General features: G+C 32.0%; 1 protein-coding gene across 1 annotated transcript; it reads right to left on the bottom strand.

The window, feature by feature from the left end:
- Window positions 1-4,268: 4,268 nt before the first annotated feature.
- On the bottom strand, window positions 4,269-6,206 carry LOC127106602 (S-type anion channel SLAH4). Its single transcript, XM_051043903.1, has 2 exons — window positions 5,249-6,206; window positions 4,269-4,548 (listed from the first exon to the last, which is right to left on the bottom strand). Exons 1-2 carry the CDS (start codon window positions 6,119-6,121, stop codon window positions 4,273-4,275), a joined length of 1,149 nt encoding a protein of 382 aa, XP_050899860.1. The 5' UTR covers window positions 6,122-6,206; the 3' UTR covers window positions 4,269-4,272.
- Between the last annotated feature and the right edge of the window lie 15,367 nt (window positions 6,207-21,573).

Raw genomic sequence — 21,573 nt, 5'->3', positions numbered from 1 at the left:
TGAGATGTTTTGTCGAGATAACGTTGAAACATTTTTATGAATTATTATATGATGAAAAATAATAATTATGTTGTTGTCCGCTGCGAAGTTTTAAATATAATAAATAATGTGTTATATGTTGTGATGCGATAAGTGTATGTTGTAAGAAATGTAAACTCTTCTACATGTTGTACTCTGATAACTTATTTAAATATGTCGATCGGGTAGAAGGGTGTTACAGACAACATGCACACCGATAATACGGTTCACAACAGTGGAGCTGCACAACACCGACCGTGTGAAGCTGCAGTTTGGTATGGTCCAGAATATCCCAGATCCCCCAGCTAGCCTAGGAGAATGGCATATGCGTAAAGTGAACGACCAATGGAACTACAACCCTTGGCAAACCTTCGCAAGATCAGAGTGTCGCAAGTGGAAGCACCGTCATGACCATGTCTTAACTGACGCAGTCATGCCAAATGAGGTAAAACCAAGTCGTACTTATATGGCTTGGTATAGATCAGTTGGATTTCAATTCATCGCTGATGATATGTACCTCTACGACCCACGCCAGACAAGTTACACACAAGAAGGATCAACATCTAACCCCCAACAACATTCTCAGCCCGATTACTCACAACCACCTATCCGACAAACTTTCCGTTCCACAAACACACAAACATACAACCAAAACATGCCATTCACCCAACCCCAAAACCAAGAACATCCCCCATACCACCACCAACAAATGGACCATCAACCTTCGACCGAACATCGCTTCGCACCCACACCATCACCCTACCAAAGTCGCCTTACCCAAAACACTAACCGCCCCATCACCTACCGTAGCCAAGAACCCCAAACATCACAATACCAAAACATCCCACAACCATATCTCTTCCAAACACCCCAACAACCTTTCCAACCTTTCCTAGACCCATCATTGTCACCCATGTCCCCCTTCAACCGTCCCGGTCGCCCATCCATGAGTCAACCACACCCCAACTTCTCTGGCATGGGTCATGAGCTCAGCTACGCCGGTACACCATCATTGAATACTGAAGACTATGCTGAGTTGGCTGAATACCTCAACGGATCTTCTCCTGTAGGAGGTAATGACGCTCCTGGACCATCAGATGAACAAACACCGGTGCAGAATCGTCAACGTGGGTTAGGGCCAAGGGTTAGGGTAGCTAGGGGATGTGGGACCGGAGGTCGGTTAGGTGATCCCGGTCATCACCATTAGGATTCTTTGTGTAAAATCCAAATTTTATTAATATCAATTCGTATTATGTCAAATTTATCTTTGTGTAAACTCCAAACATTAGGTTTCTTTCATAATTCTAAAATAAACACATATCATAATACAAAAATTTATAGGTCAGAAACCCTAATTCAAGGACTTGTTATTGTTATGTTGAAGGGCTTGAATTTGGTCCCTTTTGGCAAAATTCACATACACATATTTTGACAGAAACCCTAATTTTGGGTCAAGTTCGCAAGGACCTACCTCACTCATTTTTAATTATTTTGAGGTGGGACCAAGTGCATTGGAAACTTTAAGGTGTCTACTTCACTTCTTATGTTGGACAAAAATTCATAACTCTAACACAAACACATGCAATAATACAAAATATTATAGGTCAGATAACAGATAAAATGCCAAAGAGTCCAAGTTCAGGTGCCCATACCTTTCTCATAAAAATTGAAAATGATGCAAAACTTTAGTCCAAATTTATTATCTTGAAAAGATATACAACTTTTATGTTGAAGGTTTTGTCATTTGAGGCTTTTATCATTCAAACTAAAGGGCTTGAAGTTGGTCCCTTTTGGCAAAATTCACATACACTTGTTTTGACATAAACCCTAATTTTGGGTCAAGTTCGCAGGGACCTAACTCACTCATTTTTTATTATTTTGAGGTGGGACCAAGTGCATTGGAAAATTTAAGATGTCTAGTTCAAATGTTATGTTGGACAAAAATTCATATTCCTAAAAGAAACACATGCAATAATACAAAACATTATCGGTCAGATAATAGTTGAAAAACTCAGAAGTCCAACTTCAACTGCCCATAACTTTCTCATAAAAAATCCAAATGATGCAAAATTTATATCCAAATTCATTATCTTGAAAAGATCTACAACTTTCATGTTGAAAGTTTTTTTATTTGAGGCTTTTTAAAGGGAGGCGCCAATTGGATTGGCGCCCCCTCTTAAAAGTTACACATAGGCGCCAATTGGATTGGCTAGGGCAGGTGCCCTAGCCAATCCAATTGGCGCCTCCTTGCAATTTTTAAGAGGGGGCGCCAATCCAATTGACGCCTCCCTCTAAAAGTGGGGTATATTGGGAATTTTTTTGAAAACTGGGTTATTTTGGGAATTTCTTCGAAAATGTGGGTTATCTCGGTAAATTTGCCAAAAAAATATATCTCAAATTTTTATCAAACACTATTTGAAATAACTTTAAATTTAAGTGATTTATTAAAAATATTAATAAAAAGTTGTAGTAAAAAGAATGAAATGTATAAAATAATAATTTAAGAATAATAATTTAAATAAATTTTCTATTTTTATTTAAATTTTTTATAGTTTTTATTATAAACATCATTTAAAGAAGAAAAAGCTTAAACAATCTGACATATAGTTTTACAATTTTAAGATCCAATTTTGATATTTCTTTTTTTATTGACTAATTTATTGACTCAGAGTATAGGTGCAGTTGTTACACTACTTTAGTAGGAGTGTTAATTTTGGATTAAATTGGATTTAGTCTAATTTATTATCCAATCTCTTGAAGAGCTTTTAATTGATTGAATTATTTTCAATTCATTATTTCTCTATCAAAATTGAATTGAATCAATTTATATAGAGTTTGCGAATTGTGTATAAATAAAAATATATTTTTTAATTTCTGTTTAAAAATTTAAAATAATTGTAACACAATTCAAAGAAAATATTTTACACTTAAAATAAATAAAAAATGTCATATAATATTTAATAAAATTCATTAATATGTTATAACACTTTATAATAATACCAAATTCTATAAAAACACATCATTTTAATAAAATATATAAATTAAAAACGATAAAAAATTAAATAAATAATAATATTTAATTTTAAAATTAAGTAAAAAAAATAAGTTCAATATTAATGTAATAGAAATATTAATTGTAAATGGAAAATTAGAGTATGATATTGGTTAATAGTCATATTTATTTATTTTTATTTAAAATAATAATAACAATAAATTAAGTTAATAAGTTTATTTTTTTCAAATAATTTAATCGTTGGAATTCATATTTTAATATTAAACAAGTAAAATATTACAAATTCAAACTCTAGTCCACATCTTCTTTTTATGTAATATCTCTAAATAACTATCAACTAAAATAGTTTAACAGAACAACTCAAAGCAATATCTAAACCAGAGTTACATATATTGGATTAGATACATAAATAAATGAGTAAATTCGAATAATTAGTCAGTTGATTAATTTAATTAATAAATTTGCATATCGTAGTCATGAACAACCCTGTATTTTGATATATAATAATTTTTAACTAAAAGTTAGAAAGTGAGCATTATGATTAAGAACCGACATTGAACAATGTTGGTACCCCAGCAATCCAATAATTATATGCACTACCAAAAATACACTCTTAAAAATAAATAAAATAATAATATAATTATAAATTATTGGTATGCATAATTTTGTTGCAATTGCATTACAACAGCTATTGTAACCGTGTCCGTCTCTTGTTAGTGTAATAAGATATGGATATTTATGCATTTGATTTAGTATAATAAAGATTTTAGTATATATTTAATTTTTTTAGTTATTCACTTATAAATATTAATAACTTGTTTATATTAATACATTATAATACAATATATTTTTAGGGATTGAATCATAAATTAAACTTGTAATCCAATTCATTCAACTATCATATGCTAGTTGATCCTTTTATTTTGATTATAATTAATTTTTAATTTCTTTATTTTCAAAGTAACATTTTTGGTCTATCTATTTTTACAATCTTTCAATATTTTTAACCCTTGCTACTTTTAATCCAATTTCTTTCTAAAATATAAAGACCAAAATGTTAAAAAAGAGATTTGTGATTAAAATATTATCACGACGTCAAATCATAAAAAATAGTTGAAGACTAAAAATACCTTAAAGGTTTTAAAATTAAAAAAAAAAAAAATTAAAAGTTAGTTTTAATCAAATAGCATAATCTAAATACCAACAAAAAAAATTAAAAAACTATAACTAATTAATATTGTTCAAATTGCAGCAATATTATTATTTGTCTGTTTCGAAATATGGTTGTGTGCTTTTAAAGGCACCCTAATGTTGAGAGCAGATACAAAGATTAACATGAGACACACCAAAACTGAGATGAATGATAAGACTAACATAATAACATGAGCCATGATTCCTTTAACTTGATGAGCATAGTGTGCTGAAGCTATTGCCAAAGCTGTTAGAGGAAAAGAATATGCCCACCATGCCACACTGAATTTCTTCATAGACTTCTTGAATAACAAAGGCCTTGAAACCTACAAAACGTTTTAAAAAATGAAGTGGAGCCGGACAAATATAGTTAGACTTCAACTTTAAAACTTAAACCCGATTTATGAAAAATAAAAGAAAAAAAATAATTAAAAATATTTTGATCCTTCTAAATTTTTTTAAATTCCGTTGTTAATTCCTTAAAATATTGTTCTCATAAACTTTTTCATTCATATTTTTGATCTCTTCTATAATTTAGTGATAATTTTTATAATTTACGATACAATTAACGATAATCTTAACGACAGTTTATTATTTAACGAGTGCATTATCTAATGACAATTTTAGTATTAGAGACCAAAAATATTAAAATAATTTAAGATGATCATTTTTTAAAAGAAATATTTTGAATGGTTAAAATTAAAATTTAAAATATTTAAGACAAACATAAATAATTGACAACTTTACAAAAGTGTTGGGTTGGCATTAACACATTAGGGACCACAAAATAAAAACTAAAACATATCATTTTTCAGAGAAACAAAATCACATGAAAGTGTCCAAGTTAATTATCCAATTATACTGCAACAAAGGTTGTAGTCATCTTAGATACTTCTAAATTATGAACAAATCAAATCAAACTAGCTTCTCAAAAGAATGGAACGTAAAGAATTTCAAAACATCATACTTCATTTTTTCTCTCAAGTCCAAATTTGCTTCAAAACAACAACAAAAAAAGAAACTTACCAGAGACAAGAAAAGGAAGAGCGAGAGAAAGAACAGCATCTTAGAAGCAGTATCAAAGCAACCAGAAACATCATGCCAGGCCAAACTAGCCATACTAGGAGCAGCAAAGAACAAGAAGAACACCGGCCGCAACATCGCCGGAATCTTATTATTCCCCGGTAACCTCTGATACAACGTCACAAACAGCACCAAATAATGCGCAATACCAAGAGAAAAAAAACATATACCACTCTCCTTCCATCCCATCACCGCCGCAGCTTGTGCCGCGACAAGGTTACCAACGACAGACATCTGACTCGTCGGATTCGCAACCATCGACAAAAACGTCTTCCCCTTAGTGAACCACTGGCCGTAAATCTTAACATCGAGAATCACTATAGGAATGACAAAAACCAACCAGAGGATTTTGTAATGAAGTGCTGCAGGTGGAACTATTGGCGAGGATTCTAACAGAAGTAGCCATGAAATCCATGGAGCAAACATGTAGTTTACGTTTATTTGGTTGGAGAATTCATCTTTTACTTTATCAAAGTGGAAGAAACATTTCAGAAGATAGAGAAAAGAGAGGGTTAATAGTGTGAATAAGGAAAGTGACCATAAGAAAGTGAGAGCTGTGGAGGGTATTAATGTAAATATATGTCTGAGAAAATGTGCATCTTTGATTGGTTCTATTAGGATTTTCCATAGTAAGGATTGGATTGAGAGGGAGAGACTGACTCTGAAATAGCCTGCATGGATTTGTGTTAGGATTGTTGAGAGTGAAGATTGGTTTTTGGTTTTGTGGTTGAGATTGGATTCATTTTTTGTGATTGGAAGATGATTTATTGGAAGTTCTATATGGGAATGATGTGGTTGTTTTTCAGTGTCTTCCATTTTAAGGAAAGTGTAATGTGTAATGCAAGTTGAGTTCTAGAGATGTTTATGGGAAGATATTGTGATGTATTTATAGGACGGTTTGATTAGAATGAAACTTATTATATGAAAATATCTACATTCATTCTATATTCTAAGAAGTTTCCTATATTAAAAAATTAATTATTTTTTATGGTATAGAAAAATTATATATGAATGTATGATATTGTTTTTTATTAATCAAGAAAGAAAAATTAAAAGAGTTGGTAGAAATAATAGTACTTCCTCCTCTATTTTTTTTAATTATTAATTATTTTAACAATTTTACGACGGATATTATATTAAGAAATATAATAATAATTATATAAATAAGAGAAATTATGAAAATTACAATATTATCCTTTGATAATTGTGTAAATTAAAAGAAATACTAAAAATGAAAATAAATACTTGAGTATAAAATATTATATTAATATTCTTTGATATTGTAAAATGATTTGTAATTTAATATAAATATTTGTTTAAACCAACATATATTAAAAATTAAAAATAATAATTAATAGTATAGAGTATGTTAGAAATTTTTATTTATTTATGTTGTATTAAAATTATAAAGTAGTTTATAATTTAACATATTATTTTTACAAAATAACTTTTAGTTTTGGATATAAGGATTAGATATTGTTTTTGAATATATATATATATATATATATATATATATATATATATATATATATATATATATATATATATATATATATATATATATAATATCGTGAGAAATGTGATTAATTAAATAATTATTTAGTTAATAAGTTTTATTAACATATACTTATTTGTTTGTATAAATGTTTATTTTAATAAATTTTAATTTAAAAAGATAATTAAATGCATTTTAAAGTGCATGTTGTTGAAACACGCTCTCATAAAAATAAATTGGTCTATTTAACAAATCCTGTGAGATTTGTTAAAATAAATTTACTTATTTTTATGAAAGTGTATTTTAATAAATTTTAATTAAAAAATAACTAAATTGCATGTTCTTAAAATAGACATTCATTAAAAACAAAAACAAATGGTTTTAGTTAACAAACTCCTTATTTAATTCATATTAAAGTATGTTTAATTTATATAATTGAAGTAAATTTAAGTGTAAAAATATAATTTATCGGAGTATCATTTCACAAATAATTAGTACACTGTAGGACCTACCACTCATAATTATTTTATTGTACATTTTCAAAATAATATAATAATTGTATTGTATGAAAAGCTAATTTACGAATACGCGGCTGCTTCATTTTGTCGTTTTATGGGTTACAAGTTGTCTAAACTTTGAACCGAATTTTCTGAAAAGTGTTCCATTTCTTCGCAACTGAATTATATATTTTTATGACTCGTTTTTCATATTAACCAGAAAATTAAGAAGACTTAATAAAATTGAACTGAAATATTTTTATAAAAAGATTAAATGTATTTTTAATTTCTTTATTATAATTAAAATAAATTATCATCCCATTTTAAAATTCAGTTTTATTCTCATATTTAACATGTTCTAAATTTGGTCTCGGTCAATTGTGCGCATTTGATATCATAATTTATTAGATTTAAGTTACCAATGTTTGGAAAAATGGATATGTAATGCAATTATTAAATTGATCAAAGACAAGTTTCTTGTTTTTAATAAAGAAATTTTTAGTAATAATTTTAAGAGAAAGAAATACTTCAGCCTAAATATGTAATTTTTTGTGTTAACATATTTTTAAAATGCAGGATTCGACAGAATTGGAATCGATTGTATTCGATAAAGTAGTAGTCGAACATAGTTTATATTAGTTGAATATGCATGTATTTGATAGAAGGTTGAATATAACTTATAATAGACGATGCTGGATGTGTTTGAAAAAGTCGAATAGAACTACAGTCATAGTTGAAGCAGCAAGTATTCGACAGATCTGAATAATAACTTGTTAAAGTAGTTAGTAGTTTGAGATTGTGTGATGTGCAAGCAATCTCATTATAAATAGGGATGTACTGATAACCCATATTTTATGAGTTATCATACAGCATAATCTCTTGTTTAATATTAGTAGAGTTATCATTTTATTTATGTTTTAATGCATTATAGATGATTATGTAGTTTTTAGCTTAGAGCACAATAGGTGGTCTCTTTTGTAATTTTGATGTGTTTGTTGTTTTTTTAGTAATATTCTGATGAGCTGAGGCAAGACAATTGAGGACATGACCTGGGATTTCAAGTTGGAACAAAAATGAATTCAGCTAAGGAATGAAATGAAGAATCAGTTGAATCACTAAGACATACATGGATAAATAGTTGCATTTGGAATGAACATTTGTTGGTGTGTTGGTAGAGCTCCCTCAAACTGAGTGGATAAGACTGATGGTGCTAAATGACAAAAGAAGGTTATATATATATGTATATATATATATATATATTATATATATATATAATATATATATATATATATATATATATATATATATATATATATATATATATATATATATATATATATATATATATATATAATATCGGGGAGAAATTTGATTAATTACATAATTAATTATTTAATTCATGTTAAAAAAATTAGGTTTAGTTTATATAATTGAAGTTATGGGTGTTCCCGATTCGGTTTTGGATCAGTTTTGAGTTAAAAACTCATTCGATTTTGGATGATTGATTAAAAAAATCCGACCGAATCCACTTTCATATTATTTAATTTGGATCGATTTTTGTATATCCAAAAATAAAAATATATTTTTTTAAGATTCTAAAAATGATAATGAATAATAGATTTGATATAATATATAACATCTACTACCAATCCTTCAAAATACTATTGCATTATTTTTCAAATTTGTCCTTCCAAATTTTTTAATTTACACTAACATTTGGACATATAGATAATCGACAAATGTCATAAATAAATCTCAATCAGACCTTTATTTGCATGTCAAATGTCAATCAACCATTGACTACCTCAAATAAAAGTTTTTCCCCTTCCCAACAAAATCGAACCCATTTAAAAATTAAATTCAAATTTCAAACTTCCATTTGACATATATTTTTTCCACCTCTTTCGTTACTTTCTCTTTATATTTCTTTTTCTATTACTTCTTTCATTCTCTTTTTTTTTTACAGGTAAGCTAAACCCTTTTTATTTCTCTTTACAATGTTCGCTCAGGGTTTAGTTTTCCAGGTTTATGTTTTATTTTATTTGTATTTTGTTATCTATTTCTCACTATGTCAAAACATAGCAATGGTTTTCATCAGCTCAACTTCACATTTTTCCTAAAGATGGGAACGATGCAGACGATCCTTTTAGCAGTACTTCCAATCGCAAAGTTGACATTAAATCAAAACGTGAGGAAGATGATGATGATGATACTGAATGAGAATAAGTTTCTATTAGAGGCACAGTTTTCAAACTAATTACACAGAAATTTGGATTATTATAATATAAGTCTATAATACTTATATATGACTGTAATTGTTGCATGTGTGTTTAATATCTCAACTTGCCTCACATCTTTGATTATAAGACATAACATATTGTAAGAAATTATAAGACATAACATGTTTGATTCTAAATACTCTATAAGTCATAATACTCAATGATTACTAGTTTCAGATGTAAATTCTATACTAATTATATAATTTTGTAGTGATCTTTCTGTTGTTTTGCTTATGTTTGCTCTTCGTGCTTTATATGCTAATGTTGCCTTTGTGCAGGGTTTATATTTTAGTTCTATCAATTATTCCTAAAGATCCATCAAATGTCATGTTGTACAAATCTTAGACAACTGCGTTATGTTGAGCTACTTGTGTTTACTTTGGAATATTCAAGAGTTTTATAGATCATTTTATCCATTTTATTTTATATGATGATACTTAAATGCTACATCACATGAATTTTTTAAAGGATAAGAAGACAAAAGTCATAACACCACTATTTAATTATTACATATTTGAATTATAACAACACTTATGAATGTACGAATGTATCCATTTTAATTTTGTTATGATTTATCAAACAATCTTCTAGATATCTTTGATTTATGCCATACACTTATGTATAACTTTATGATATTGATTTTAATTAATCAAGAAAGAAAAATTACAAGGATTAGATTAGGAGAAAGAATAGTACTTCCTTCTCGGGTTTTTTATTATTAGTTGTTTTAACCATTTTACGGATATTAAAACAAATGTAATAATAATTGTATAAAAATGAGGAATTATAAAGCATTATAAATGATAAGAATATCTTTCAATAATATCAAGAATATATATTAAAAGAAATATAAAAAAAGAAAAATAAATATTTAAGAGTATAAAAAATAAGTTTATATGATATCTGGAGAAATATGATTAATTAAATAAAAGAAATAATTAATTTCATGTTAAAAAAATAAGTTTAATTTATATAATATAATTAAATTTAAGTGTAAAATTAATATAATAAATAACAGAGAAATTTTTATCGTGACATTGGCCAAGATTACGGGTGCATTCATTAACTTATATTTAATGGAAGAAAAAGATTTAAAGCACTCATTATCAAAAGTAAAATCATTTTTCTTGACTAGGTTACAAAAAGGATTTTCAATTTTAGAGAAGTCCTTTATAGTCCTTCGGCAAAAATTGGTATGTCCTAGAAAACGTCTCACTCCTTTAACTTTATTTAGAGGCGGTAACTTTTCAATAAACTTAATCTTAGCTTGATCAACCTCAATGCCTTTTGATGAGATTTTATGCCATAAATCGATATCTTTAGTTATCATAAAATGACATTTTTTCCAGTTTAAAACAATGTTCGTTTCGGTGCATCTCTCCAAAACAACATTAAGGTGAGTAAGGAATTTCTCAAAATCACTACTAAAAACAGAAAATTCATCCATAAATACCTGAATGGAATATTCAATCATATTAGAAAATATAGAAAGCATGCGGCTTTGAAAAGTGGTTGGAGCATTGCATAATCTAAATGGCATCATGCGATAGGAAAACACTCCAAAAGGGCATGTAAAAGCGGTATTTTCTTGATCGAATGGATCTACCTCAATCTGGTTGTATCCTGAATAATCACCTAGAAAATAATAATATGTTTGACCTTCCAATCTTTATAATATTTGATCCATAACAGGTAATAGAAAATGATCCTTTCTAGTTGTTTGGTTTAACCTCCTATAGTCAATACACGTCCGCCATCCGGTAATTGTTCGATTCAGAATCAACTTGTTATTTTCATTCCCTACGACGATCATATACCCCTTCTTAAGGACTACATGCACTAAACTTACCCAAGAACTTTCAGAGATATGGTAGATCATACCTGCCTCAAGTAGTCTCAGGACCTTTTTTCTTACCACTTCTTTCATGGTAGGGTTTAGTCTTCTTTGCGGTTGAACTATGATCAGTGCATTTTGATGCATACTCTTTTACTATTTTACTTAGGAAATTCTATATTTTGTTTTATTATTTTTACTATTTTAGTGTGTTTTTATATTTAAGTTTATTTTTGTCTTTATTTTATTTTCGTATTTTATTTCCAGCTTAAATAGTTATTTGATGTATTCTTACTGTGCATACCATATATTGAGCTACGAGAATCAGATTGGAACGTTCTACTATGTGTTGGAAAGTTAAGACAAAGTGCTACAAATTTCGTGTTGAAGTCAAAAGCTGGTTCGAAGTGAAAGAGGATCAAATAATTCGTTGAAGTTCCAGATTGAATAAAACAATTAGTTTTTGGACCGTTTTTAAGTTTTACGGGTCAGTTGCTATTAGCGTCCGATTTCCCTTGTAATATTTAAACTAAAAACTCATTTTATTGGGAGTATTCCGCATTCACGGAAATTAGAGGCTAGTACGAATTTCATGGAGAACTAAATTTCACGCGGTTGATCTGTTGTATTCGGTTTCCGCCGATACTTTAAGGTTCTATAATTTTCAATCAAATTTCTTTTTCCTTTCAATATTCTACTCTATGTCTTGTATGCTTTATTCAATTTCTATAGAATATGTATTGATTAATTTCGATTGATTTATATTCACTAATCTTCATCGTGTCTTAGCATAGCTTTTATGTTAATTCGTGCAAATCCTTATTTCGTTTGCTTAACTTGGAAAACAGGAGTGTAAATCATATAGTGTCAATTACGCTTGTTGATTGATGTTGTATTCGGATAGGCATTAGAGTCCGCTTAGAGCATGAAAATTATATTAACCAATGATAAGTTAGGAAATCGAATCAGTAGATCAGTCTGTTTATCATATTCGTAATTAGATTCTCTTAATCAATATCATAATCGATAATAAAAACCCCATTTTGTTTTAATCAGTTGGTTAAATTGACCAAGAGTCCTTGCAATACGACTTGAGTGTCGTTACTCTAACTACAATTTTTAATTACTCGTTTTTTACCCGTGTGTGACAGTGGGTCAAATTGGTGTCGTTGTCAGGTATTCTTGTCGATTTAGCCAATAATTTAGTCATAGGTATTTTTTTCCCCGCGTTTTTGCCCCTGGAATTGCAGCAATCCTGCGATTTTACGACCGAACATCGAAAACCTGGTCTTCCCGATTTTCAAAAAAAACTGTTTCCGTTTCGAAAATTTTCCATGCCAACATACAACAAAGTCTCCATCAAACTTTATTTATTCCCGAAAGAAAGGGAAAATATGATAAAACCTGAGGGAAAGAGATAACTAGGTAAGGAAGTCGATTATGCAAAGGGAAGGTGTTAGCACCCCTAACATCTGTTGTACTCAACGGGAACCATTTTTATTGTTCTTGCTTGAATGAGTGTTATATCTAAGGTTACTCGCGAAAGAATAAGGTGAAAAGAAGAGAATAGATAGAATGTTCGGTGAGGATTAGGGCCCTCTTGCCTACGTATCCTTATTGTGTAATAAAGAATTTAGAGCTCCGTAGTTCATAGAACTAGTGGTAAGAGGTGAAAGAAGTATGATAACAAATATGGTTTGAACCAAAGGATAGTATTGTTTAACTCCAAAAAGGGATGAAATCTGAACCCAAGAGTAAAACTGGCATAGACTAACACGTGGAGGAAACTAGGCATACACATTGTATTGTCATGACCGAAAACAAGGAATTAAGTGTTTGGTTTCACAACACAAATAACTCTTGGTTCACAAGCAGAAACTGAATGGAGCTCAAAGAGATAATGTATTTGACTCAAAGTAAGAGTATATCACATGGACTAAATGAAGGTAGAGTTATGAATGCATCATGGAGATGAACGGGGAAAAATAATAAATACGCTCGCGGAGGATTCAACCCCTCGTGCCTATGTATTCTCACTGTGCAATGAGAAAGTCGGAGTCTCGTAGTTCGTGGAACCACGAAAATAAAGGATAAAAACAAAGAGGTGTTTGCCTACGCAACTAGGACTAGCAAGACAAATAACTTCAAGGATAGGACTGCAGTGATGAACAATATAACTTGTACCAATAAAACGGTAACATGGGAACCCATAAAGGTAAATGATTTGAACCAAAGAGTAAACATGCTTATTGGCCAAAAAAGAAAGAATAAAGTGTTTTGTTTAATAGCCAAACAACTCTTGGTTCACAAGGTGGACTGCCGCTAAATCGTCCTAAAAGGGTGTGTACGGGCCCACAAGAAAGTGTTGTTGAGTACAAATAATATTATATCAATGTAGGGGACACAACAGAATGGTATTGATTGATGAAGAATAACCAATAAAGTAGAAATAAATAAGGTAGCTCGCGGAGAATCTGAATTCTCGTGCCTATGTATTCTCATTGTGCAATGAGAAAATCAGAGCTTTCGTAGTTCAGCCTACTATGGTTGAAACAAAGGAAGATAGATTGATTGCCTGAGTACACAACCCTTCGAGCCAGAAAAAAAAAGTGCCAAGATTCACAACCTGCTAGGCAAGGTATCACTACCAGAGTTTATCACTCTTAATGGCAAGGAATTGAACTACCAAGGTCTATAACCCAAAAGGCAAAGAGAACATGTGCCAGAGTCCATAACTCTAAAAGAAAAGGAAAGCCCTGCCAAGGTCCATAACATTATAGGCAAGGGGATATCCAAGAGTCCATAACTCTATAAGGCTACTCAAAGAGATTGTCAAGGTCTATAACCAAGTGCCAAAGTCTATAACTCCATAGACACAAAAAGAGCATGCCAAGGTCCACCACCTCATGTGGCAAGAAAAGGTTGCCAAGATCTATAACCTAATAGGAAGGAAAAGGTTGCCAAGGTCCACCACCTCAAAGGCAATAAAGATTGAATTACCTGAGTTCATAACCTTACAAGGTAAATGGAATGCCAAGGTCTATCACCTCATAGGCAAGAAAATTTGTCAAGTTCCAAAACCTAACGAGAAGGAAAGATTGCCAAGGTCAACAACCTAATAGGCGGGAACAGGTAGCCAAGGTCCAAAGCCTAACATGCAAGAAAAGGTTGAATTGATTGAAAAAGGGTGTATAACCACAAGGTGCTGACAACAACAGTGTTTCATTATTGAAGTGTTGAATGATTAATGCTTGCTTGAAGAAGACTTGTCAGTTGTATGATTCAAATAACACTAAAGTCTATGAACAAAGGCGAATACCTTAAGAAACTGGGTCATTCGTCCCGTACCCAAAGACATTTTAGAAAAGGATATGAATTTTCTATAACACCCCGATTTAATTTCCGTATTTATTTATAAGGTGTTTAGTTTAATTAATCATTATTTGGTGTGATAATTAATTAAATATATGGTCTGGTGATTATTTGAATATACTGAATATATGTGTTATTTGAATAATTGAATTTTATGAGTAGAAATAGCAATTGTCTAGTAATGGGCCTAATTAATTAGAATGGATGGATAAGTGGGTTAAGCCCATTATGAGTTAAAAAGACAGTAAGGGTTTTAGAGATTAGAGTTAGTTTTGGAAAACAAGAGAAGAAGAGAGAATAGAATAGAATAGAAGAGAAGAGAAGAGAAAGAGAGAATAGAATAGAATAGAAGAGAAGAGAAGAGAAAGAGGAGAAGAGGAAACTAGAAGAAGAAGGACCTAGAGATTTCATATATACTAAAGTAAGGTTGGGATTTCAAGTGGTTATGGGTAAACATAATGTATGTAATGTATGTGGGTTAGATATCATGAACTTAGGATTTGAGAATTTTGATTTTTGAGAAACCCTAACATGTGTTTATGTTTTAATCCATGAAATTGATGTTTATGTTATGCTATGGTGTTTCTATATTGAATTCCATGAATGGGTATGTGCATAGAACATGATTTGGTGTATAATTGCATGTTTGAGTTTCACTTGAAAATGGTTGATTTGGGATTTTGGTGAAAATTAGTGGAGCTTAGAATCTTGTTTCTATGATCCTAATAGTTGCTATGATGGATTAATGTGGTTTTATGATGAAAATTCGTGTTGGACAGTAGCATTTTCGCAACAATAGTTTTTCTGGTTTTTGACAACATTTTCCGTGATGCTTTTCTGAAGAAGGAAATTGAATTCCTTGAGTTGAAGCAAGGTAATGGTACCGTAGTTGAATATGCTGCAAAGTTTGAGGAGTTGATAAAATTTTGTCCCCATTACAATACTGCTAATGCTGAGAGATCCAAGTGTCTTAAGTTTGTCAGTGGCTTGAGACCTGATATCAAGAAGGCAATGGGTTACCAACAGATTGCGAGATTTTCGAAGTTGGTTAACAAGAGTAGAATCTATGATGAGGATATCCGTGAGAGTGCTGCTCATTACAAGTCCTTGCATGATAAGAAATGAAAAGGGCAATTTCGAGGGAAGCCGTAAGATGGTAAGAAGAAAGATGGTGATGGCAAGAAGCCGAGTCGGGGAGGATGTCACACTCATGTCAAGTGCTTCAGATGTGGTGTTGAGGGGCATCGTGCTCCCAAGTGTCCTAAGGGTGATGTGACTTATTTCAAGTGTGGCAAGCAAGGTCACAAATCTTTTGATTGCAGAGTTGGTTCGAATGTGACTTGCTACAACTGTGGTGAGAAAGGGCACATTAGTACCAAGTGCAACAAGCCGAAGAAGGAGCAAGCCAAAGGGAAAGTGTTTGCATTGTCTGGTGCTGATACTTATGCCGAGGAAAGATTGATTCGGGGTACGTGCTTTATTAATAATATGCCTTTGATTGCTATTATTGATATTGTGCGACGCATTCTTTTATTGCTTGGGATTGTGCTAAGAAATTGAATCTTGAATTATCTGTTATGCATGGAAGCATGGTTATTGATACTCCGGTTATGGGTTCAGTGACTACTTCATTTGTTTGTTTGAAATGTCCGTTGAATATTTGTGATAAAGATTTTGAAGTTGATTTAATGTGTCTTCCATTGAGTCAACTTGATATTATTTTGGGAATGAACTAGTTGAGGGCCAACCATGTCTATATCAATTGTTTTGCGAAAGCTGTTCTTTTCTTGAGCCAGAGAAGGAAGATGATTTATTCTTGTCTACTCAACAAGTGAATGAATCTGTGCGAGATGGTGCTGAAGTGTTTATGTTGGTGGCAAGTTTGAAGCTTAGTGAAAATGGAACAATGGGTGAATTTCCAGTTGTTCGTGATTTTCCTGAAGTGTTTCCTGACGAGGTTAGTGATTTGCCTCCTGAACATGAAGTTGAGTTCATGATTGATTTGATTCCTGGTACTAGTTCGGTATCGATGGCTCCATATCGGATGCCACCATCTGAGTTGAAAGAGTTGAAGAGTCAACTAGAGGATTTGCTTGATAAGAGGTTTATTCGTCCGAGTTTGTCACCGTGGGGTGCACCTGTCTTGTTAGTTAAGAAGAAAGAAGGTACTATGAGGTTGTGTATGGATTACAGACAACTGAATAAGGTTACTATCAAGAATAAGTATCCGCTTCTGAGGATTGATGATTTGATGGATCAGTTGGTTGGTGCTTGTGTATTTAGCAAGATTGATTTGAGGTCTGGGTATCATCAGATCCGTGTGAAAGCTGAAGATATTCAGAAGACTGCTTTTAGAACAAGGTATGGACACTATGAGTATTCGGTGATGCCTTTTAGTGCGATGAATGCACCTGGTGTATTTATGGAGTACATGAATCAAATTTTTCATAAATATCTCGATAAATTTGTTGTTGTGTTTATCGATGATATTTTGATTTATTCGAAGAGTGAAGAGGATCATGCTAAGCATTTGAGGATTGTTTTATCTGTATTGAAAGAGAAGCAGTTGTTTGCTAAACTTTCGAAGTGCGAGTTTTGGTTGAAGGAAGTGAGTTTCCTTGGCCATGTGATCTCTAGTGATGGTATTTCGATTGATCCTTCTAAGATTGAGGTTATATCTCAATGGGAAGCGCCGAAATGTGTGTCTGAGATTCGTAGTTTTCTTGGTTTGGCAAGTTATTATCAAAAGTTTATTGAAGGCTTTTCTAAGTTATCTTTTCCATTAACGCAGTTGACTAGGAAAGGTCAAGCTTTCATTTGGACTGCATAGTGTGAAGCTAGTTTTCAAGAGCTAAAGAGGAGATTGATTATTGCTCCTGTTTTGATTTTTACTGAATCCATCAGAACCATTTGTTGTGTATTGTGATGCTTCTTTGATGGGTTTAGGAGGTGTGTTAATGCAGAATCAACAAGTTGTAGCTTATGCTTCAAGGCAACTCAAAGTGCATGAGAGGAATTATCCGACTCATGATTTTGAATTAGCTATTGTTGTGTTTATTTTGAATATTTGAAGACATTATTTGTTTGGGTCGAGATCTTTTGGGAAGGTTTGCAATGTGCTATGGGTATAAAGTTGTGTTTGAGTTCTGCTTATCATCCGCAGACAGATGGTCAGACTGAGAGGACGACTCAGTCGCTTGAGGATCTTTTGAGAGATTGTGTTTTAGAACAGGGAGGTGCTTGGGATAATTATTTTCCTTTGATTGAGTTTACCTACAATAATACTTTTCATTCGAGTATTGGTATGGCTCTGTTTGAAGCTTTGTATGGTAGAAGGTGTATGACGCATTTGTGTTGGTACGAATCTGGATAGAGTGTTGTGGTTGGACCTGAGATAGTTCAATAGGCTACTGATAAGATTAAAATGATCAGAGAGAAGATAAAGGTTTCTCAGTGTCGTCAAAAGAGTTATCATGACAAGAGGAGGAAAGCGCTTGAGTTTGAGGTAGATGATCATGTGTTTTAAGAGTTACTCCGGTAACGGGTGTTGGTAGAGCATTGAAGTCGCGTAAGTTGACGCCATTGGTCCATATCAGATTTCTAAGAAAGTAGGTGATGTGGCTTATCGGATTACGTTGCCTCCGTCACTTGCTAATCTCCATGATGTGTTTCACGTGTCTCAATTGAGGAGATACATTGCGGATCCTTCGTATGTTGTCCAATTAGACGATGTTGAGGTTAGAGATAATTTGACCGTGGAGACATTACCTATGTGGATAGAAGATAGAGAGGTGAAACAACTCAGTGATAAAGAGATCGCTTTAGTGAAAGTCGTTTGGGGAGGACCGGCTGGTGGAAATGTGACGTGGGAGCTTGAGAGTCAGATGAGGGATTCATATCCCGAGTTGTTCGCTTGAGGTAATTTTTTAGGATGAAAATATTTCAAGTGGGGGAGAGTTGTAACACCCTGATTTAATTTCCATATTTATTTACTAAATGTTTATTTTAATTAATGATTATTTGGTGTGATAATTAATTAAATATGTGTTCTGCTGATTATTTAAATTATTTAAATATATGTGTTATTTGAATAATTGAATTTTATAAGTAAAAATAGCAATTATCTAGTAATGGGCCTAATTAATTAGAATAGGTGGATAAATGGGTTAAGCCCGTTATGAGTTAAAAAGATAGTAAGGGTTTTAGAGATTAGAGTTACTTTTGTAAAATAAGAGAAGAAGAGAGAATATAATAGAAGAGAAGAGAAAGAGGAGAAGAGGAAACTAGAAGAAGAAGGACCTAGAGATTTCATCTATACTAAGGTAAGGGTAAGATTTCAAATGGTTATGGGTAAGCATAATGTATGTAATGTATGTGGGTTAGATATCATGAACTAAGGATTTGGGAATTTTGATTTTTGAGAAACCCTAATATGTGTTTATGTTTTAATCCATGAAATTGATGTTTATGTTATGCTATGATGTTTCTATATTGAATTTCATGAATGGGTATGTGCATAGAATATGATTTGGTGTATTATTGCATGTTTGAGTTTCACTTGAAAATTGTTGATTTTGGATTTTGATGAAAATTAGTGGAGCTTAGAATCTTGTTTCTATGATCCTAATAGTTGTTATATGATATATATAGGTTGTATAACTATTTATTTCAAGAAAAATGATGGATTAATGTGGTTTTATGATGAAAATTCGTGTTGGACAGTAGCATTTTCGCAACAGCAGTTTTTCTGGTTTTTGACAGCATTTTCGCAACAACAAATTTTCTGGTTTTGACAGCATTTTGGAGAACTTGTAAGTTCAATAACTTTTGAATCATAACTTCGTTTGAGGTGCCGTTTAGACCGTTATGAAGTTAAGAATATTATCTATAACATGATATTCATTTCGATAACAGTAGATTAATATTTTATCAAAAGAATCCTAATATGGATGTATGTTGTATGTGTGGTGAATGTGAATGACATGTTTTCTATTGTTTGGCATGTATTGGATGGTTTTTAGATGGATTTTGTGAAGAAACATAATACTTGAAATTATGTATGTGATTATGTGAATTGGTGAATTTGTTGAATAACAAGAATTGGCTTGTTTGCTTTATGTTAATGTGTTGTGATGAAATGATGAATGTTATTTGATGTATTGTTTGGGATTGAAGCCATGTTAGGTGTATGTTTTGCAAATGTTGGATGTGGTATGCTTATGTATGACTAAGGGGTTACGATCGTCTTAATTACACAAGTCTTGTTCTTGTTGCACACTTACACTAGCATGAGTCTATGAAAGAGGCAATGTTGGGTAATCTCGCGTAGATTATTTGCATGTCCCAAACCTAACGCCGAATGGGGTTTGAAAGCTTAAGGACGAACCGAGCTTTATAGGTGGTTATCTAGTCTATTTGAGAGATGCTCGAAAAGCCAAAAATGATAACGGATGGGATCCACATTGTAGGTGTTTAATTGGCTGCATTATATGGTAAAACACAAATGTCTTGACTGATGTCATGACATGCATATGTGACTACATTGTAGTTACTGCAGGACTAGCTAACACAGGATTTATTGAATGTCAAACTGGACGTTGTGACATTCATACCTGTCAACAGATACTAAGGAATAGAACATCAGGAGTTCTGTTAGAACTTAGTATTCACTTGCAGTCTGGTTATCAAGGAAGAACCAGACCTGGCATAAGGCCTACTGATTGAATGTCAAACTGGATGTTGTGACATTCATCATTGACAGCAGCTACTGAAGATTGGGCAGAGTGGTGTTCTGCTATACTTCAGCATTTTACTTAGTTTGTTCTTCAAGAGAATAAAAGAACTAACTTAAGGCCAACTGTGTAAATGTTAAGTTGGACACGTTGACATTTACTAATGTAAGCTGGTACTGTAGTATGGTCATTTTGATCATGTACAGGTCAACAGATTTGTACAGTCTGTTTTCTGGAAAAACAGACTCAGCATATGGACCTTGATGTCAAGCTGAATGTCGTGACATTCATTCCTGACAGCATATGCTAAATTGTAGGTTGTTCAGTTTTCTGTTACAGCTTTCTCAGGCTATTCTTTAGGAAGTCAACAGCTTAGAGAAAATTCAGGAAATCAACAACCAAGCTACATTCAATGAACCTAACAAATAGCCTATTTGTTAGCAACCTAAATATTGAATTTGTGGGAACTTATGTGACCTAAAATTCAGGAAAATACAGGTGCAAAAGCCCAGGTGCTGCAATATAAAAAGGAAGGCATTCCTCCATTCAGTTTCAGGGATTTTGAGGCGTGAAGATTTAGTGTGTCCATCTTACTTCACTGCTGTATTTTTGTGAGTCTAGAATTAGACGTATCTTGTAAGCCAAGTCATTATCAAGTAGATGATTGCTTTGGCATAGGGTGTTCATTGAGTTGTAAGTGTTGTGTCACTCGAAGCTTTTAAGCGTGAGTGCTGTGTATCTTGGTTTAAGCTGTGAAGCATAACCAAGAGTTGTTTTTGAAGTGTGACTTCAAAGTGTTTTTAATATCACTGAGGTGATTGAGGGGGAGTGAGTAGGAACTCTGATCTTAGATTAAGATTGAAATTGCATTGGGTAGGGATTAAGTGATAAGTTGTAAACGGGTGAGTTTAGCTTTGAATTGATACTACTAATAGTGGATTTCCTCCCTGGCTTGGTAGCCCCCAGATGTAGGTCATGTTGGACTGAACTGGGTGAACAATTACTTGTGTTATTTACTGCACTTACTGTTAAGTTCTGCATAATCCCTGTCTGTGCAGA

Source organism: Lathyrus oleraceus, chromosome 7 (genome assembly GCF_024323335.1).
Source record: "Lathyrus oleraceus cultivar Zhongwan6 chromosome 7, CAAS_Psat_ZW6_1.0, whole genome shotgun sequence".
In the NCBI taxonomy this organism is placed as follows: Eukaryota; Viridiplantae; Streptophyta; class Magnoliopsida; order Fabales; family Fabaceae; genus Lathyrus; species Lathyrus oleraceus.
The sequence above is the reverse complement of the archived record's forward strand: the minus strand, read 5'-3'. Positions and strand labels throughout refer to the sequence as shown.

Bases quoted from the DNA above. Each gene is read 5' to 3' on its own strand.
- LOC127106602 (XM_051043903.1), bottom strand. From the start codon at position 6,121: ATGGAAGACACTGAAAAACAACCACATCATTCCCATATAGAACTTCCA. The intron at 4,549-5,248 runs GTAAGTTTCTTT...AACGTTTTGTAG, and splicing joins TCTTCCTTTTCTTGTCTCTG to GTTTCAAGGCCTTTGTTATT.